This window comes from Branchiostoma belcheri, unplaced genomic scaffold, assembly GCF_001625305.1.
Source record: "Branchiostoma belcheri isolate BF01 breed outbred unplaced genomic scaffold, Haploidv18h27 scaffold10, whole genome shotgun sequence".
In the NCBI taxonomy this organism is placed as follows: Eukaryota; Metazoa; Chordata; class Leptocardii; order Amphioxiformes; family Branchiostomatidae; genus Branchiostoma; species Branchiostoma belcheri.
In genome coordinates this window covers 915976-937577 of record NW_017802380.1, presented here as the reverse complement: position 1 = coordinate 937577, position 21602 = coordinate 915976, and the positions used below count along the sequence as shown (strand labels likewise).

At 41.0% G+C, this 21602-nt stretch overlaps 1 protein-coding gene across 1 annotated transcript; it reads right to left on the bottom strand.

Annotated features, from left to right (window-relative positions):
• Positions 1–9407: 9407 nt before the first annotated feature.
• Positions 9408–21484, bottom strand: LOC109469678 (OTU domain-containing protein 5-B-like). The gene is made up of 10 exons (XM_019768236.1): positions 20316–21484; positions 18062–18155; positions 15080–15144; positions 14531–14687; positions 13628–13776; positions 12997–13059; positions 12458–12589; positions 11876–12080; positions 11171–11296; positions 9408–10150 (listed from the first exon to the last, which is right to left on the bottom strand). Exons 1-10 carry the CDS (start codon positions 20805–20807, stop codon positions 9966–9968), a joined length of 1668 nt encoding a protein of 555 aa, XP_019623795.1. The 5' UTR covers positions 20808–21484; the 3' UTR covers positions 9408–9965.
• Between the last annotated feature and the right edge of the window lie 118 nt (positions 21485–21602).

Sequence of the window (21602 nt, the reverse complement as noted above, 5' to 3'; positions counted from 1 at the left end):
TTATTCTGAAACCAATGACGCGCATAACGCGTTGTAGCTGCATCACATGATGTACATGATGTACATGTATGTGGCCGAGGCCGAGGCTTATGTTATATGCTGCGAGGTATATTTAATGAAATAGACAGAATCGTGTATGTGCATTTACATTCACTTATCACCATAGATTAGACGCCTTGTTCTATGTTCTCTGTCTGTTGATGAATGTATGTTGTTAAGTCATTACTCGCAGTTACAATTTGCCACTCGAAGGCTGGAGTAAAAATGACACCCCAGTTCAAAAAAGAGAGCCCGATAAAAGCGTCTGAAAACACGCAAAAATACGTAATTATGAAACCAATGACGCGCGTATTACGCGACATCGGTGCGTCACACGATGTATGCGGCCGAGGCTTAGGAGTGGTTGACCTCTTCCGAGTTAATATTTCATGAAATAGACAGAATCGTAGCCTCCGTAGCAGGCTTATAGAACTGGGGTTTGGTGGTCTTCGGCTGTTTTCTGACTAGCCCAGTTCTAAAAACGGGGGTAATTCAACCAGGCCGGCTATGTTGTCTATATGCAATCAGAAAATAGCACATAAAAGCTCCCAAAGACCACGAAGACACCCCCCACCCCCAAAACCCCCAGTTTTTGGCATGCTATGGAGGCTAACAGAATCGCATGTAAGCATTTAAGCTTATCATCGTAGATTAGATACCTTGTTCTATGTTCTCTGTCTGTTGATGAATGTCTGTTGTTAAATCATTACTCGCAATCAACTTTCGGGAATTAATTTGCAGAAAGATTAATAAAGATTATGAACAGTTTCAATACCCGTTCATTTCAGACGAACTATAACCTGAAAATTTGATCTCTCTGTAAATTGTGTCTTGGAATAAAGTTAAACGTTTTACTAGAAATATAACGTTATATTTTCTTGCTACTTCTGCATTTTATTGACTGAGGATCTTTATTGTAGAAGACCTTTATTGTACATACATATATTTGCCACGATGTGTACTAAGTAGGTGGGGTCGTGTGGCGTAGCGGTAGCGTGTTCAGCTCGGAACTATAGGTCCCGGGTTCGAACCCTACTTTGTCACCGATCTTGTGCCCTTGGGAAAGGCACCGTACACGACTTTACTCACTTCACTCAGGTGAAAATGAGTATGCCAGAATGATCATTATCATGATAGTGGGCATTAAAAAGAAAACCAAACCAAAACCAAGTACAGGTCTCATGAAAGCACATGCAATCATTAGAAGCTAGTATGGATATCTAGTATATGAATTCGACTTGTTATTTTTTGTGCTGGTAGAAATGGAAGACCAGATATGTTTTTCTATGGTAGATTTATCTGAACATCTTAAGAAATATGAATTCGTAAATGGCGAGGTCAAAACAAGGGAATAAACTAGAAAGTTCTTAGTCTTCCTGTAAAACGCGATCGTACGTTCTGACAGTGATTCGTTGTGCAATAAACTCCCCTCACCTCACCCCACTTTAGACGCTAAATATATTAAAAAAAAATCAATTTCCGGATAATCAAATTGCAGATTGGCTTAGCATTACAATATTAGTCTATGGACTAATGGGTGTTTCGACGAAGTCTTCATTAGTGCGAAAGAATGAATACAGGAAACATTTATTGACTTTTAATAAAGTAAAGTAATACACATGTAACTGTTTTAATGATCAAATATTGTTTGGGTGGTTTCATGAGATATTTTGACAACATGGAACTTAACGATGTGTGTTCTCTGGAGTTATATCTACACCATTTCCTTGTATTGACGTAAATGAGGGTGTGGTGTTTTCCGGCATTTTTATTTCTCTCTATATCTGTATATGGAGAAAGATTAGCCTCCGTAGCAGGCTTATAGAACTGGGGGTTTGGTGGTCTTCGATCGGCTGTTTTCTGATTAGCCCAGTTCTAAAAACGGGGGTAATTCAACCAGTCCGGCTATATTGTCTATATGCAATCAGAAAATAGCACATAGAGCTCCCAAAGACCATGAAGACCCCCAAAACCTCCAGTTTTAGGCATGCTATGGAGGCTAAAGAAAGAGATGGTTTACAAGTCTGAACTCGAGTTTGAGATCAAGAAGACAATATATATATATATATACTCTCAAAAACAACTAGTTTCTGATGCTGTCTGAAACCTCACAAAACGCACAATTTCTTTCCATTTTCCGAGAAGCCAACCAACGTACAGTCAATAAAATAAAACGGAGAGGTTGTTCCCTTAAAAGCGCGCTGCTAGAGATCTGCCGTTTTAATATCGAGAATCTCGCCGCTTTTCAGTGGCCAATCGTAAAAACCGACGATGTGCAACAGCGCGTCTATAGCTACCTTTCAAGCTTTACCGACAAAAACAACAAGGTGTAAGGTCCTCGGTTGTAACTAGTCTCCACCAGACTCCTTTGCAGGCTGAAAAATAGTAGAAATCGGCCTAAAAGGGGATTTAATTGGCCAGAGGAGTTGGCCGGCCAGAGAGGGTCCATCCGTGCAGGCAAATGGACCCTCTCTGGTCGGGAAACTCCTCTGGCCAATTAAATCCTTTTTAGGCCGGTTTCTACTATTTTTCAGCCTGCAAAGGAGTCTGGTGAAGACTACGTTATAACAATGTTGTTCAGATTCGGGTACGTCTTTTTTAACTTCTCGTGGAGTCGTTCTTGAGACGATCTTCCCGTTCTAGTAGGGAAACAAGAAAACATTTAAGAAAACACACCTGTGGATCACCCACGTACACATCTGGAGCATGACAGGGCCTTTTACTTGTCAAGCGAATCTCATAATAGGTTGGAACAAAATGTGTTGACTATAAAAACGGAAAGGGGGGCTTTACGCACCCAAATCCCGCGGGTAACACCAAACCGGGCCGAAACGACGTCTTACGAGGTTCATCATTTCGACATAAAAGATCAGAGCGGTTTTGAAGTGCCCAAGGTGCGGGTTGCATACCAACCACCTCCAAAACCTTGCCGAGCGTTCAAGAAAGTAGATTACGAGATTACACGGTAAAGACTTCGCCTGTTTCAAACGCCCCGTCCGCAACAACTAGACGGCGTCCTGATAGATAAAAAGCGTGATAGCGATACAGGCATACAGTCAAACCTGTACAAGTGGCCACCTCTAAATAGGGACCACCTGGTCATTGATATACATACAGTCAAACCTGTACTAGTTACCACCTCTACATGAGGACCATCTGGCCAATAATATACAGTCAAACTTGCACTAGTGACCACCTCTACATATGGACCACCTGGCCATTAACATACAGTTAAGCCTGTACTAGTGACCACCTCTACATAAAGACCACCTGGACATTGATATACAGTCAAAGGCTGTTCTGTAGTAGTGACCACCTCTACAACAGGACCATCTGGCCATTGATATGCATACAGTCAAACCTATACAAGTGGCCACCTCTACATAAGGCCACTGACATACATGTAATTAAACCTCGCGTACAATGGGAAAGAAAGCAAGAATAACATAGTTTGAAATATTTTCAAACCTCTGAGTGTCAATTCGCTTTCGTTTGAAGCTGGAGACTTTCTCCGGATGCACTGAATATGATCCTTGTATGGATCACGATGTTGTTTGTTGGAACGCAAAACGCGTCCAGTTTTCAAGATACGTGCGTGCATCTTTTGCATACCTAAAACCAAATGGCGCCGAAGTCGTCGCCAAAATCCAAATGAAGACTTAATTTCCAAGAACACAGGCGTGACAAATTGGACGTTCGTACGTACAGGCATCGATAAGATAAACTCCAAAGGAACCGTTTTATGGTCGTTCATTACAGCAATGAATGTTTCATACATCCGGTAAAAACCTGTATATTTCTCAATTTTCAAAGAACTGCCTCTCGAGCGCTGAACATGGCCTCAAGCCACTGTTGAAGTAGAAGGAAATGAGTCCAATACGTCTTAAGTGTGATATCATTGACATATATACTTCTACTATTCACTGTAACAAGTCATACATCAAGCTCTATACATCAAGGAACGGGAACGTAAGGAGCCTTGAGCTGTCTCTGCCAAAGAAATTTAAGTAGCGACTGTAGTATCAGTTCGCAACAGACTTTCTTAATATGCTCACTGGTGATAGCGTAATGCATTTGATTTAAAACTAGGATGGTTGCAATTTGCTGGACAGTCTATGTAACGCCCCAGTTCTCTGTACTATGCTACTGATACTCTCCAAGCAGTGGTTTGGGCTTTGGCGTACTGTATTTTGACGTGTTGTAGACATTTCTTTTTTGTACCGGTATCTTTTGTTCGCCATCCAAACGGTAGCATCATCATCATCATCATCGTGCCTCCGGATTATACTAATCCGGTGAGGTACACTTGATAAAGTTACTCCAGTATGTCCGATCTCTCATAGCGGAGACTAATGCAGTCCCTGCGAGACCAGTGTCTCTCTCTAACATGGACAAAAGTGTAGTATAAGTAGTATAAGGACGTCCCACTCTACGTCTCCCAGTAGGAAGCCACTGTACTAGTCTACCAGCTGGTTCGTTACTACGAACAACATGCCCTGCCAGGGCAAGTCTACGTCGTATCATATTGGATACTATATCCTGCCAATTTGATACTACTGTTTTATACCATTATCTTTACTACTAGTATTTGATACTAAGATTTTACTACTGTGAGAAATGCAATCAGCCACATGTTTCTCTGAGTCACATGCGTGAAGACATTATTTTGAGTGTCCATCCCCAGGCCATCAAAGAATGACGTCATCAGGCGGTTCCGGTGTAAAATGAACTAAAAAACCGGATGGAAAGAGATGAACTAGTTAAGAGTTGAGCCGTTTATGTTCTTCTTAATCCACGCGAGCCTGATACCTCTTCAAACGGCGTCCTCTACGTCAAGGATTTATAAGGATTCACCAACGTGTCCGAAATACATTATAAATTCTTACTTTATCACAAGTCCTGAGTGACCATGGGAAAATAGTTCTACTATTATAATGAAGAACTTATATATTACTGAAGAAGAGGGGAAATTCGTCCTTCACTGCTTCAAAGGATGAAGACAAACATATATAACAAAACTAATCAATGTATGTTTTCAAAATGTAGCATATAGCTTACTTATTCTCCAAGCAGAGGTTTGGGTTTGGGGTTATTTTGGGCGTGTTTTTAGGCTTTTTTTAAATCGGTGTTTCTCTTTTTCACTGGAATTTTTTTCTCACCCAACGGTTCTTGTTATCGTTGTATCCATCACCATTATACCCATGTTACGTGCAATTAGCTTTCCGACATTTGCAATAAAAGTTCATTTATTCTAATGGAATGGTGAGTCAAAGAGCGGACATCTCCATCCAGGAATCAGTGCGGACACGACAGTTACAGCTTCCTGAATGTCCCATTCGCGCCACAATCAGTGCATTTAGAAAATCCTTCCGTAAACCTTTAATGACATTTTGCACGACAGTGGGGGTTTGTAGTAGCCTGGAAAAATACGCGCGGCGGCAGCTGGCTATATTACACCGATCGACTTGTTACACCTAACCCTTGAACTTCTGGCTCTAGACATTGTTTAAAGCTATCTATTGACAATGCCCCTACTATACTTGGTGACAGTGAGTTCCACTCTGCGATAGTTCTAGGAAAGAATGAATTTCGGCGACCTTCCGGCAAATACTTCTTTAGCAGGTTTAAACTGTAATTTACAAGGAACATACAATGCATTAAGATGAGACTGGACACCATTTTGTAACACCCGATGTTCATTTGCACTGGGAGCTACGGGCTTTTCTTTCCTACCACCCTATGACATTTACATTTTGAAAAAGAAAAACCTGAAAGTTGCTAACTAGAAGCTAAGGATTAATTAATACGCACCGAGCACGTCAAAGTGAGGCGTCTGTTCATCATTAATTGCTCATTACGATTTTGCTGCCGGAGCCGCCGGAAGGTGTTGCATTTCTGACGTCTATCCTTCCATCTCTCTGAAATGCGAGCCTATACAATATCATTGTAGCCTCCACCAGGTCTTCCTAAAGGGTTTTGGATGGTAAGATTCTGCAAAAAATGGGTCGCTAATTGGCCAGAAGCGTGAGCCGCTATAAGGGTGACATTTCCCAATATTACATTATTTTAACACTTGGTAATATTTTACGCTTTTTGTTAAAGTGAGTTGTTTATTATTTAATGTATTATGTAAGTGGAACGTACTTCAGCCTGATGGCTGCGATGTTTAACATAATAAACCAGTCATTCATTCATTCATACATTAACCATAAACCAAGGAAATTTTGTAAAATATCCTTGTATAAACTACGCGAGAAAAATGAACTCTAGGGTGGCTAGAGTCCCTTAGAAAAGTATGCTCCCTATTTGGCTAAATTTTAGTATTTTTGTTGGAGACTAAGACAATGTTTTTCTCATCTAGGTGGCTATGTAAAGTTTGACGTCGGTCCTTGAAATCAGTCTCTCCAAATTCCCTATATTGTGTATAAGATATAGCCTCATAAACTTTGCAATGATAGTTTAATAAACAATACTGCTCTGTTCTGCTCTCAAGCTACATATTAAACTTATTGCAATGTGGAATTCCCTGCCTCAGCCTAACCTGCAGTTCATCCTCCAAGCCGCTAGCGGCAATACACAGAAGGGCCGCCAAGTTCCTGATTTTGGGCTGTTTTGGGAACGGGGAATAGGCGCAAGGGTCAGAAGAGCCTTTCACCCAAATGGATAGTTCCTTTATTACTTATGTTTACCGCAGTTTTAAGGCTCCCCTGGAAAAATATCCTTTAACCTTATTTTTATCTGCCCCCAATTCTTGGTGTGAAATAGGTCTATATTGGGTTTGTGCCTAATCTCCAAGCAGATGTTTAGGTGGCCGCAAAAGACAGTATCAAATTGGCCAGGCAGTATCCATTGGCCTGACTGTATCCATTTGCAAGTGGGTACAGTCTGGCCAATGGATACTGTCTGGCCACCTAAACATCTGCTTGGAGATAAGTTTGTGCCCTCCTTTGACAGAAGGGGACCTATTTGGAGCCTGATATCTGCAATAATATTTACAGTCGTTAGGTGGGGCTGTTGAATATTGGTCCAAGTTTGCGTTTCAACATCTAGTGTAGCATACAGATGATATAAAGCTATATGACCGCCTTAGGATGAAGGAAAAGTAGTAGCATCCTTTAGCGTAAAGAGTTTTCTATGTCAGATTGTCAGTTCAGTTCTTCCATGTTATCATTTAATAGCAGAGCACAAAAATTGCAAATGGATGGATAAAGTTTAGACTTTGAGAAAAATTTTACAAACTTCATTGAGTCAGTGAGAAAGTGTTTTCGCTTTTACTCCTCAGTCTACCTACATGTATAATATGAGACATAATAACATTTAACTGTGTATGTAGGTGCATTGCCAATAATAATTTAGTATGAATCATTTTCAACGAACAAACTCAGTTCTGGTTCAGTAAAATACCATAAAACAGACCAAAACAAGAAACTTAAATCAAAGAAGTATAACAACTTACAATGTATAAACACAGATGTTATCCACATTTTTTTAATTCTCTTTCCATCATACGAATCATTTGTTCTTTTCCTGTTATACTAAGTTAAACTCATTATCCTGAATAAATTGTTTAAACCAAATTTCTGCTACATAAAATAAATCTGCGTGGTGTAAGCCTGTCATATACATGTTTGCATAATCAAATAATAATAACACTCTGTTTCCTTCAACATAATAAGTTATAGTTCCTATTTGCTGTGAGATCAACATTGGTAATAATAATTACAACAAAAAGTCAAAAGCTTTGTAGCAATAATTAAGGCAAATGAACATAAAAATATGGAAGCATACTAAAAGGAAGGCACTTAAACTGCATTCTGCTGTTTAGAAGCACTTATATATATTCAACCTAGCTTGAAAAATTCATTGTGATTGTTATACTTTTACTATCAGCTGCAGTCATGTAATATGGTGACACAGTTCTGTCTTAATTGTGGAATTTCAGGTCTGATGTCCTGAATTTTGAGCTCCAATTTACAATTTTTGTGGACGTGTATCATTTTTGCACCCCAATAGACTCCCTTAATAACAGTTTCTGTTCAGATTGTGCTTAGAAACTGTCCTTATGTCATGATTAATTTCCTCTAGAGGTTTTTTAGGACAGGGATTTTTCTTTTTCTCCACAGACTTCAAGATTTCAGAATACTGATGAAATTGGGGCCTGGGTAAAATTTGCCGACATGAACGATCTTCTTCAACCAGTCGAAATTTTCAAACCATTCTGAAAAAGAAAATGGGCCATATCTTACACATATTCATCAGATATTCACAGGTTTTGTGCAATTTAGTCTACTTCAAAATCTAATTACAACATTTCAGAATCATGGTAAACCCCTTCCAGACCCTCTGTACAGAAAGGGGGCCTCTCATGTAATACTGATTATGCCAAGGACATTTTATAATGTCTTCAATTACATGACGGAATCTCAGATATACATATATAAAAAATGCAGGCAGGACCTGGATTCCTTCTTGTGAACAAAGCTGGTGTAATCATATCTTTTTATAGCTGGACAATCTTTGCTCACGACATACAAAAGTTGACAGTATCTTAGCTAGGGCTTGAAAAGTTTGTCAGTACCATGCAAATGTTTGTGATGTCCCCTTCTTTTACCCTGTACCTTCATTAGTTTTTTTTTTGTAAAAAAAAAAAAGTGTTGCTAAAAAAACACAGATGCATATTCCTCTTCCTGGTAGCACCATATCGAATATGTTATATCATTGTTGGTTCTTCCCCAGGTTTACAATGACTGAATACACATCATCCAGGGTACAATAACAGTCACAACAGTTACAGTTAGAAGAGCACATCGGCAGAACGTACTGCACGAAACCCCATTTTTCACGGTTGTCGCTGGATTTTTGGTCAACGTTGCATCAGAATTTACACTTTTTCCAACACAACATTTAGAAACTAGAGACAGAGTGTTAACCTTACATGTGCGAATATGACCTTATATGAGACGTCGTACCGAAGTGCTATGCACAACACATTACGGGTTTCGCAAAGGCGCGGTACGTTCTGCCGACGTGCTAACAGTCACAACAGTTACAGAAGGAAAAGGCAGTCAGTATGGAGGTTTGATCCGATTCCGGGGAAACAATCTGTGAAAAAAAACCTCAAGTTGTCACCTTATGCAATGTTATGGGCACAGACTACATTATAAGACATGTACAAGGATTTGGGGTGCGTTGTCGATATTCACATATGTGCACTTCTTAGGGTGAAACATTCATCCAGTATGCAACAGTTTCGGCCTAGACAAACTCCTATGGACCTGTCAATATGATCCCTTGGGGGGTGTAGGGGTATGTACAGGGGGTTCACAAAGAGAAAATTGTTAATACTGGCATTAATGTCATCAAGCACCATTGTAAATTTCAAAAGCTGGCCTGCCTATATCCCATCTCTAACCCCCTCCCTCTTTTTGAATTTACAGTGATAAGTGCCCTGCACTGGATGGCCAAAATTTACATCAAAACTGCACGAGTTACATCTTTAGCTGGGTTGATGGAGAATCTGTGTATTGGATTAGATTACTAACAACTGTTTCACAATTATAATCTAGGTATGAAGACTAGAAAATGGGTAGATTTTACATAGTATAACACATTCATTGTGCTTTTGGGGTTGAATTCTATGGCCTTTTGCAAGAAAGGGGGCAGCGATATGCCACAGTTTTCTTCTAAAAAAGGATTCCATTCAACTTCCTTTGACATCATATAGGCAATATAAAAATGGAATCACTATATTTAACCTAGCAGAACTCTACATTGATAACTAATACGCTTCATTGTCTGACCATTTCATATAATTCATTATAAAATTTAACCACCTCATCATGTTTTCTATTAGTAGTTATATATAAAACAAAAGGAAAAAAAAATCATAAACATTTTGTGGAAATATATCAGTCTTCAAGCCAGCATTAGCTGGTGCCTTTTGCATCCGAGTGTTGCATACTGAAAGGGGGATGAGTGTCCATCATGTGTTGTTGTTGTTGTTGTTCTGGATTGTTGACGGCTACTGTTCTTTTGAGCGAGTCCAGGTACTCCTGTTGTGAGATGGCGAGCACGTTGGCCAGAAGGTCGTCGTCATCCCAATCTGTGAGGCCTGTAGGACACACAAACAAACATGGCACGTCGATGAAGGTTAGACATCCAGGTAATACGATACGCCAAAAAGCAGTTACTCAAGCAACTGGATATGATTTTGGAAACGGTCAGACGTTTCAGCTAGTATCCACTAGCTTTCGTCAGTGACTGAGAGACCAGAGGAAAAATGCAGGTTTATAAGCACAAACTATTTGCATATGAATCAATAGTTTCTGCTTATAAACCTGCATTTTTCCTCTGGTCTCTCAGTCACTGACGAAAGCTTGTGGATACTAGCTGAAACATCTGAACGTAAACAAACATGGCTGTTAGCTTCACACCACCAGTTTTTGTAAAGCTTTTTTTTTTACTTCACCACAAGTGAATTAAGTAGCCTCAACTGCCAAAGAAGACCACTCAGGAGATCAATAAAATCTGTTTCTTGTCACTAATGCCACCAATGTAGGTGGTGCTTTTGTGGCGAGAATACAATATCAATGCCTATCGGCTACATATAACGGCGAGAAACAGAACTCCAATCAGAAGCTCTGACGAAGGTGTCTGATAGACACGTAAGCAGGTGAGAGGTATTACTGGTTATGTAAACAGAAAACAGCAATGTCCTATGTTTTACCAAGTAGATGAAAAAAATTATTTTCAAAAGTCTTCTTAAAATACCATAAAAATAACTTAAGAGTAGAAGTGGACACTTGTACAGATTTGACTCATTTTTAGCTTGTCTTTTTGCCTGTCCATGACTCCTCATATACACAATTGAATGCAGTGTTGCCATACATCCATAATATCTCCTTAAAATACTGTAATTCACTTTATGTTCCCAGTAGCAAAAGTTCACGGTCTGAGAAAAATGGACATGTTCCCGAAACTATATATTCACGGTGGCAACAGGTGCAGAAAAAAGAAAGTCCAGTAATTATTTGTTTAGTGTTAAGTTCACGGTATAGAAGTGACAGTGAAAACAGTGAACCTAACAGTACAGTGAACAAATCAGGAATTACAGTAAAGACAGACTACCAACCGTAAGCTGCTGGGGGTATATCCTCCAGAGTTCCAGAGACGCCAGCTACAGGAGAAGCACCCCCCTCTGCGCCCAGCGGCAGGGGGCTGGGGCTTTTTGCACTGGGTCCCTGCACAACTGGGCTACCTACAGGGGGGAAACAACAACTTCAGACTTAGAGATTTCCTTCGAAAGGATTTCTATTATCTCACATAAAAGAAAGTGGAAAGTGGCCTTGAACCAGTTTTAGCTCACTGAATCTCCCACTGGTCGTAACAGAGAAGACAGACGCTATGTACAGTATTTACAGGTTCACTGTACTTGGGAAATTCCCTTGCTCTTTTCGACAAGCACAATGAACAGTGGACCACGGCTTAATGTCCCGTCCTAAGGACTGCAACCCTTTCCAGTAGTGTACATGTCGCGTGAGCGACAACTTGCGGGATTCGAACTCCCAAGCTCTTACTCCAGAGTCAGGCTGCTAACCACTGGACTAGGCACGCTACATACAGTAATCATGTTCAGAATTCTCTAAAAAATCTATACATTCCAATGGTTCAAGAGCATATAAGTAAATGAATAACCATCACATTATTACATGAACGATATTTAGTACAGGGCTTGAAATTTATTTTTGGGAATACGTGCACTGGTGCAACAGTAAAGAATCATCATAATAATATATGTAATACTAAACGATAACAAGAATAAAAGACCACCCCTCACCTATCCTATCTACAGCTGTATGTACATGTGGGTCCCCGGATGTCGCGGCGCGTGGGGAGGGGGGCCCGTGATGGTCGCTGGTCTCGGCTCTCTCGGGCGTGTTCGCCGGCGAGTTGTTGGAACTGTGGTTCCGGGGAGAACGCCCTCCTCGGGGCCGACTGGCCGCCGCCTCGGCCGAGCTACAGGTAGCACTCGCACTACGTGGCTGTAAAAGAAACAATGGCATGAGTCTTAAGGTCTTACACAATCCACAGGCCTTGTGGAAAGATCACTATAAGCTAAACAATTTCATGTCTTAATCGGGTCATAGACCCCTGACTTTTTTGCCCTGTGGTGGCATACTGGGGTAGTTACTTCCGCATTCATTGCGTTTTGCTTTGGTGTGATGCATTGAATGAGAAATACCCCCAAATCGTACATATAAAGGGCGCTATATGGATGGTACTGTATGTCCAACCCATATATACATGTATATGGGTTCCGCAGGACAAGGGTTAACAGTTTCTTTCATATGTCAGGACTGAAACAGGAAACACGTTTTTTTTCCTAGGCCTCACGATGATGTCCAAACCAGAGACTTACAGCGGTGGCCTGGCGCGCACGTTTCTCCTGTTCCCGGAGCCAGTCCAGGTACGATTCCCGCGCCACGTGTTCCTCGATCGCCTCGTTGGTGGCCTCCCAGTCTGTGTAACGCATCTTATCCTCCAACATCGTCTGGAAAACGTGTTCCTCACACATTAGTCTATGACAAGCACAAGCAAACAACGCTACACCAATGGAAAATACACTACATGATGGGACAGTATCCTGTCTGCTATCCTTTTTATGTACTAATGTGAAGACCACTGGAAGAACAGCTAACTGTATAAACTGAAGCTTATTGCCAATCCAAATAAAGTCAAACTCAAATTCTAACTTTTTACACAGTTAACAAATGTTACAGGTTTTCCAAAGATACAAGGCAACACAACATATTCTATGACTAGTTCAAAAATTTTCAAATGAAGCAAGAGTGAACTCAGTTACATGTAAAAACCTTTCTTTATAGTAGCACTAACTTTTGTGTGTTCTATTTTGTTTCCTAATGTTTGTCACATTATGTCTACACATAGAAACATTACCTGTTGAAGTTCTGACTCCTCTGAGGCCTTGATAGCATCATCTACCTGTTGTTTGTCCGCAAGCTGAAAACAAAAGAGAAAAAAAGACAACTTAGTTCCAATTCTCAACCAATCTTCAAGACAAAATAGTCCTTTTTTTCCCTTTTCACCTGACAGTGTAAATCCATAGAAAACTGATGTGTCTCTTTTTGCTTTGCAAACATATCCTGGCTATATATAGAGAACATACTACAACAAATTTGTTTATTTGTTTATTTTGATTTTTCACAAAGTGAAAGGGAGGGCAAAACAGGTGCATACGCACCTTTACAAGTTGCCCTCCCCCATAAAATGCACTACAATACAGTATACACTACAATACATTTTGAGCCTTGTTTTGAAGAAACTGACTATTTAAAATCCATCTCACAATCAACCAACCAACCAACCAACCAACCAACCAACCAACCAACCAACCAACCAACCAACCAACCAACCAACCAACCAACCAACCAACCAACCAACCAACGGCAAGCATCAGAGCAGATACATGGCGGCTGCAGACATGTCCCTCCAGGATGTTCTGTTTTCCGCCAGCACTCTCCAGTCAGTTCTGCTGACCCCTAAACTGTCCAGCACATTGAAAACTCACCCCAGGTTTGAATGCGGGTAGTCCCAGTCCCACACCGATGGTGGCCTTCCAGGGGTTGACTATGGAATTGTAGTGGCGCTTCATGTGGTAACTCACACGGATAGGCTCATTATCTGTCACGTGCATGCCATGGAATGTGTTGCATGGCTCTGGAAAAAACAACAACAACATCATTTGAATGAAAGCTTAATGTAATTCACTTTATGTTCACGGTAGCAAAAGTTCATGATCTGAGAAAAATGGACATGTTCACGGAACTATATATTCAGTGGCGACAGGTGCAGGAAAAAAAAGTCCATGAATTATTTGTTCACTGTAATGATAAGTTCAGGGTACAGAAGTGACAGTGAAAACATAACATAATGGTACTGCGAAAAAAACAGGAATTACAGTATCTGTGTTGCTAAAATCCATAGTTACAGAGTTTAAACCTTAGTTTCAACACAAAAAGAAAGACTCACCATGTGTTGGAACTAAGGTTTAAACTCTGTAACTAACAATAATATCATCATATCTCACGTATTTATCACGATATATTTGTCCATTTGTGGCAGGATTGAAGCTGGGTACTCATTTTTACCTGAATCGTGTGAGAAAATTTGTGCAAAATACTTTTCCCCAGGGCACAACACTGGGGCCTGTCAAGGAACCTAGAATCTTCATATTCTGAGTCAAGACCAGTTTGCCACCTGACGACATAACCCTTAGCTTCAAACCTTGGCTTGATGGATATCACATGTTTGGGTAGAATTCATTCTGAACTACCGTAGTATTTCTACCATAAACTTTATAGTTGTAAAGATTTAAAAGCCTTTCAACATTTTCAAATTGAAATTTTTCAAATTCCTTGTGTCTCTATATAAGTGAAGTGAATATGACTGGATAAATGCCTGTGGACCTCACCTGTACTGTACTGATACACCTCGATGGGCCGATTGTACATCTCCGACATAGCAACCATCTCCAGGTGGTTGCCATGGCAATGGTCGCTACGCTTACGGTTGATATATGTCATGAAGTCCTCAGTCACGTACTGGGAGAAGTAATCATAGTTTTTCAACTGGAAAAAAATGAGAAGAAAAGATGAGCATCATTTTAAAACTCATTGTTGAGTTTTATCAGAATTGCAATGTAACTGTAAAATTGTAGATGTATGAGTCTTCTGAAAACTGCACAATTCAATATTGGATCTTTTGTAATAGTCCTTTTTCAAAAGCAAAAGATACAAGACATTGCAAAAAAGGCAGGGCTCAAAATTCATTTTTGGGAATAGGTGCACTGGTGCACCCAACATAAAAAAATTTGGTGCACAAAAAATATCTTGGGTGCACCATATAAAAAAAAACAACCTAATTTCAAATCTTACTGCTCCTCTGCTGAGCTTGAATCTGAAATGGGAGCTAACTTCAAAATCTTAAATTTTAACAAACACACAAAGTCTGCAATACAAACCATGTAGTCCATGCAGTGGTTGCGCACTATGGAATGCATCTCCTGGTCACCATACACCTGGTCAGCTGGACAGAACAAGGGAATATCGCAGGTGTTATTATAACAACAGTCACAGTCATGCCTGCACTAGGGTGTTTCTCCCTACCATATCGGTATGCATTGTACTAAGTGAAGATAAGGCCACACCAATTTAATTTGTTGGTTCACGGATTCGCCCGCTTCATTCAGAAAATAATGAACATTTTAGGCTCTGAATCAACTCCAAAATATGAGCTCCTATCATAGCATTTGGGGCTATCATAAAATGCCTAGGCCTGTGTTTATTTTCATTTTTTTCACCCTGTCGCTTCATATTTTTTCTTAAAAAATTCGAGAACCAACAAATCAAATTGGTGTGGCCTAAAGCCTAATCTTTGGTTGAAAATTTTGAAAATCTTGTGATCTTCTAATAAAATTAACACAGGACTTCTGGTTAAGGTGCATGGGTTTTGGCAAAACAATTTCAAGCAAATTATGATCAACAGACTGATCCTGACCACCACATTCAGCAGAAACATGCATTCTGTGCACATGCCACAGAAGATATATGTAGCATGGACTAATCATCAAGCCAACCAACATCTTTTGCACCCCAGGCATCCCATAGCCAGAGCCACTGGCAAAAGATGTTGGTTAGCTTGAGAATTAGTCCACCCCCACATACATTTATCTACTACATTCATATACAGTAGTAATCTCCAAGCAGATCATACGGTGGCAAGACAGTATCCAGTGGCTAATGGCCACTCCTCTGAGTAGAGTAGAGTAGAGTAGATCTTTCGTCTCGGTAGGAAGTTCTCTTCCACTTTGAGCCGCTCCTTGTAGTTTACTGCGTAGACATGGTCATCTTGTGTGGGTTGTCCAATGCCCGGGGGTTGTACACCACTGGATGACTTCTCATGTGTTTGTCCAGTCTATTTTTAAAACTGTTCACACTTGGGGCTGACACTACCTCTTCCGGTAGACTGTTCCACCATGTTACTACCCTGTTGCTGTAGAAAAACAGTCTTTTGTTGTTGTTCACTGATCTTTTGTTTAGTCGTAGGCTGTTCCCTCTTGTCCTTCTTTTTTCTTGCATTTTTGGTAGGCAACCCTCTGTGTCCAGCTTCCCATGAGTGTATTTGTAGGTCATGATCATGTCCCCACGTATTCTTCTATATACCAGTGTCGGGAGCCTAAGCACCTTAAGTCTCTCCTCATATGGTAGATTGTTTAGACCAGGCACCCTTTTACTTGCTCTTCTTTGTACGTTTTCTATTTGGTCGGCCTGCTTCCATTGGTGTGGGGACCAAACTGGTGCACCGTATTCAAGATGTGGTCGAATCAGTGATTTGTAGAGTAGTAAGAAGACCTCTGTGTCGATGTACTCAAAGGTCCGCCATAGAAGACCTGTGAGCTGGTTGGCCTTTGCTGTCATTTTTGCAATGTGTTTTTCAAAACTCAAGTCCCGGTCAACTATGATCCCAAGGTCTTTCTCCTCCGTGGTAAATTTTAATGGTATCAGACCAGATTTGCCCTTCATTGTGTACGTATATGGTGGATGTCCTGACCCAATCCTTAGCACTGTACATTTGTCCGGATGAAAACACAGCTGCCATTTAGTTGACCATTCTTCTAGTTTGTAGAGGTTCGCTTGGAGCTCTTCACAGTGTTTTTCTTGGGTCACAGGGCAGTACATCTTTGTGTCATCTGCGAATAGCTTCAGCTGGCTTGTTACTGCTTCAGGCATGTCGTTTACAAAAACTGTAAAGAGCACAGGTCCTAAGACACTTCCCTGCGGTACTCCGCTTGTTACCTCAGCCCAACTTGACAGCGCTCCATTAACGCATACTCTCTGCTTGCGGTCTGACAAGAATGAAGCAATCCATTGTAGCAGTTTCCCTTTTATACCGTAGCTTGCGTATTTTTGTTAGGAGTCGTTGTATTGGCACGGAATCGAATGCCTTTCGAAAGTCTAAATAGATCACATCTGTTGGTTCACCCCCATCTAGAGATTCTGTCCAGTCTTCCAGACATTCTAGTATCTGAGTCACTGTCGACCTTCCTGGTAAGAACCCATGCTGGTGTTTTGTAAACAGCTCATTGCTTTTCATATGGTCCACAATTCGATCCCTCACGATTCCTTCCAGGACTTTTCCTGTTACTGAAGTAAGACTTACGGGGCGATAGTTGCTGGGAGATTTCTTGCTTCCTTTTTTGAAGATGGGAGTTATATGACCAATCTTCCACTCCCTCGGGAGTTTTCCTTCTTCCAATGATTTTGTGAATATTATCTGAAGTGGTGTTGCTAGAACCTCCGCCATTTCCTTTAATACCCGTGGGTGGATGTTGTCTGGCCCCGGTGACTTGTTCGGGTTCAGGTTTTTCAGCCTTCTGCTTACATCTTCCCCACTGACGTTTATGTTGTTGAGGTCTTCCTCATACATTCTCTGTGTCGGCTCAGGGATTGACTGGGTATTCTCTTTGGTAAAAGTGCTGACGAAAAATTTGTTGAGGACTTCAGCTTTTTCATCGTCATTTGTTGCTACAAATGTGTGATGGCCAATGGATACTGTCTTGCCACCGTATGATCTGCTTGGAGATTGATACAGTAGGAGATAGAACAACAGAATAGAAAAGCAAGTACAGCAAAGTAGAAAAGATAATATTATTGACGAGTTGGTAGAGAAAAGTTGAGAAAAGTGACACATGGCAGAGGTGCATCAGACGTTTACTTGTGTCCACACGTTAACGAGTGTTCTCTCAGACAGTGTTAATTACCCTAATCATCTGCACCCCAATCATCTGATTTTGAAAATCTGCACGATTCAATCAAAAAATCTTTTACAAAAAAGCAAAAAGACACCAAGGCATTCTTGGTAGCTCTTCTTCATGCAAAAAAATTAAATTGTGCTGCTTAGACAGTACCAAAAATAGATACAGGGGTGAACAGGCTGTACTCACCAACTGCACGAAACAGACAGGCCCCGTCCACCCCCATCTGTCGAATGGTCCATCCCTTCTTTTCTTTCAGAGCATGTTCGAATCGGGCCTCCATCTAGAAATCATAGCAACAAAGGCAATAATTATACATTTTTCATAAATAATCATCCTGTATAATATCCAAAGAACACATTAACATAGAAATCAAACTATCTACATGTAGAAAGCGTGTTAAGGTGTGATGACATTTCTTGTTTTTTAGTACATGTACAACCACCTAGTCTCCACCAGACTCCTTTCCAGGCTGAATAAATAGAAATCGGCTAAGGGGAACATCATTTAGCAGAGGAGTTGGCCGGCCATAGAGAGTCCAGCTTGCCTGCATGAACCCTCTATGGCCGGCCAACTCCTCTGGCAAATGATGTCCCCCTTAGCCGATTTCTACTATTTATCCAGCCTGCAAAGGAGTCTGGTGGAGACTAACAACCACCTACATGTAGCTATATGATCCCTGCAATCCCTCAAATTTGATTTGCTTCAAAGGTTTTCTTTATTTCAGTCTGAGAATGTAGCTTTCAGATCCAGATGTGCATGATTACCTTAAGAATGCACACTACCAGGTTAGACCAGTCTGAATAAAGATAAACCATTCAAATTGATTGGTGACATTTTACTTCAGGAATTTGGGGAAGATCAGGGGAGTGGAGGTACTAGTAGTTGGACAAATTATGCTAATTTGGATATAATCATTCTGAAACAGGAAGTAGGTGTAGCTTTGTGCAGAAATTTAACATAATTTATGCTACAAAACAAGGCTGCTTGTTCCTGTTTCTTTGTAATTATGCCTCTAGTATGATCAAATATAATGTAAAAGAGACAAAGTAGTGAACATTTGATACTGTACATGCATGCTAGTTTGCTACAACTGAATTTTGTTTCAGCAACAATACTTGGAGCTTATACTGTCTGGTATTTAGTATGCAGTGGGGTATGTTGGGGCCAGGATACGGAACTAGCATCAAGATTACAGTATGACGCACAAGAATACATGTACTTGTACCAAAATGCAGGTCTTGTCTGCACAATGTTTACCAAACCTTCCTATGTAAGCCTATATAATCTATGCCGCTATGATGGTAAATTTTTTTGGTCACTGTATAATAAAATGGTTGACATTCCGGAAAGGAATCCATAAAAACAAGGTTTATAATGTTTAGACGTTAAGCATTCCCAGCATGCACCAGTGCTGAAGACGTTCAGGTCAGGTCATGTGACCAGGTTATGTATTCTGTAGTTTTATAAGTGTGAAATTTTCACCCATTCAAGCTGATCAGCATCTAGATTCCTTTCTGTAACACTCGGCATTGGATTGGATCCATTTGCCGATCAGAAATAGGCAGCATTTACATTAGATTTACAAATGACGGACAGAAAATGACAGCAATGTTGATGGCAGGATGTTCAATGGATGTGATCGAGGAGGTTGTTGGTTTGTTGACAAGACAGAATACTTTATATGCAATTCCCAGGCCAAAGTTTCAACCTACATGTACATATACAGCTTCTGGTCATTCTGATAAATGTACTAGATATGGAAAGTATTTCGACATGGCATTGACAAGATGATATTTAAGGACCATAACTATCCTATTTCAAAATCTTTGGTCCATCTCACAATTTCTAGGTTATATAACGTTACAAACCAAGGACTGTTGCTTACCATGCTCAAGATTTGATTTTACAATTCTCCAAGTTTCATTTTACTGTTAGAGATTTGTAAAACCTTAAATGTGTGCCACTGTGCAGCTGTTACAACTGTGAAAGGTTTTCTTTTGTCCTATCCTTTATTTATGATGTGTATGTTTACACGTACACAAGATTTATTATTAGGTCTTAGGACTTAAATTATTCTGATCACATGCACTGCACGTACAAGAACTTGTGCACAACATTTTAAGAGATCCTCACACCCCAACGAAAATAAACGATCGGTGTTTATAACGCAATTTTTGGAATACTAAGTTAATGCAGTGTGACTGTGAAAATTTATTTTTGCGTATGACGCGTTAGTTACTGTAGCCTCCGTAGCAGGCTTATAGAACTGGGGGTTTGGTGGTCTTCGGCTGTTTTCTGATTAGCCCAGTTCTAAAACGGGGGTAATTCAACCAGGCCGGCTATGTTGTCTACATGCAATCAGAAAATAGCACATAAAAGCTCCCAAAGACCCCCAAAACTCCCAGTTTTTGGCATGCTATGGAGGCTATTTAATAGTTACCTCCATAAGAGTCTTGTCATCCACGTCTTGGGAGTTTTCATACTCGTCCTCGCTGTTGTAGACCGGGGTAGCGTCCGGCTGTTCCTCCCCCCCGGGGTTCTCCACGGGGCGGGCCTGGGGGGACCCCACGGGGTGTGCCGAGTGCCCCCCTACCGCCAGACCCCCCCTTTTTCTGGAGCCGCGAAGGGGTGAACCAGAGCAGCGATGCCGCCGCTTGTTGGCATGTCCAGAATGCGAGTGCGCTCCGTACTCTGGCGCGTCCTCGTCGCTCGAGAAGCGCTCCTCCCGGGCGGAGGCCCCTCCAGCCCCCCACCGGGGTGGGGACGAGCGGGGCCGGACTGTCACCCGGGCCTCGGGGACGGTCCCGTGCGGGTGGGGGTGAGTGGGATGCCCGTGGGAGTGGGGCACCCTGTGCGGGTGGGAATGCGAATGTTCCCCCGAAGTCGACTCCTGCCCGTCGCTCTCGGGCTTTTTCTTCGGCAAGATGGTCATTCTGGATGACCTAAGGTCGCGATCTTTCTAACAGCGGTGGGAGGTGTCGCCGACTCGCCGACTTTTGGGAGAAAATTCCACAGAAAAGTGAGACGAAAGTCAAATCAAAACATTACAGGATCCAAGATGGCTGCCTTCCTGGACATGACGTCATCTGAGCATGCGTGTTAGCGCTCGCCAGACCGGTGTCCAAATATAGAGTGTGCAGCAGCGACACCTGTCGGTTCATATCAACTTACGGTCTGTCTTTAAAAATCTGATTTTAATGAATCAAAGAATGTAACATGTAACGTGTTAGAATTATATTGAACTATTAAGACACACTTGACCTTACAGTGGCTCAATGAATCCCGATTATATGTAAAAACATAGCTTCTTTATAAGTGAACTTGAAAGAAATGCATAAAATTCATACAGACAAAAGAATTTACCAAAATGAAGTCATTGCAGTCATAGTTTTAGTGCAAAATTACTACAGAAAGGGCTCTACCATTGCAATAATAGGCACATTGACAGACCTTCAGACTGAAAAGATCGTTGTAGTAATAATCATGAACGTGGAATGTGTACAGCGGAGGGGCTGCGGGGCGAGTGGCGGGAAAACCCATCTGCGAGATGGAATGGACAAAACCGAACTACCACAAAGGAGGTACGTAAAAGTAATTTATGGTGATACATATCAAAGTGTTGTAAAAAGTAATCATGTCAAGAGCTTACAACATGATGTGTCATGTCTTCATCTACATCAATATTCAAGTTTTACATTTTTCTCTTTCTGTTACAGCAAACAGAACA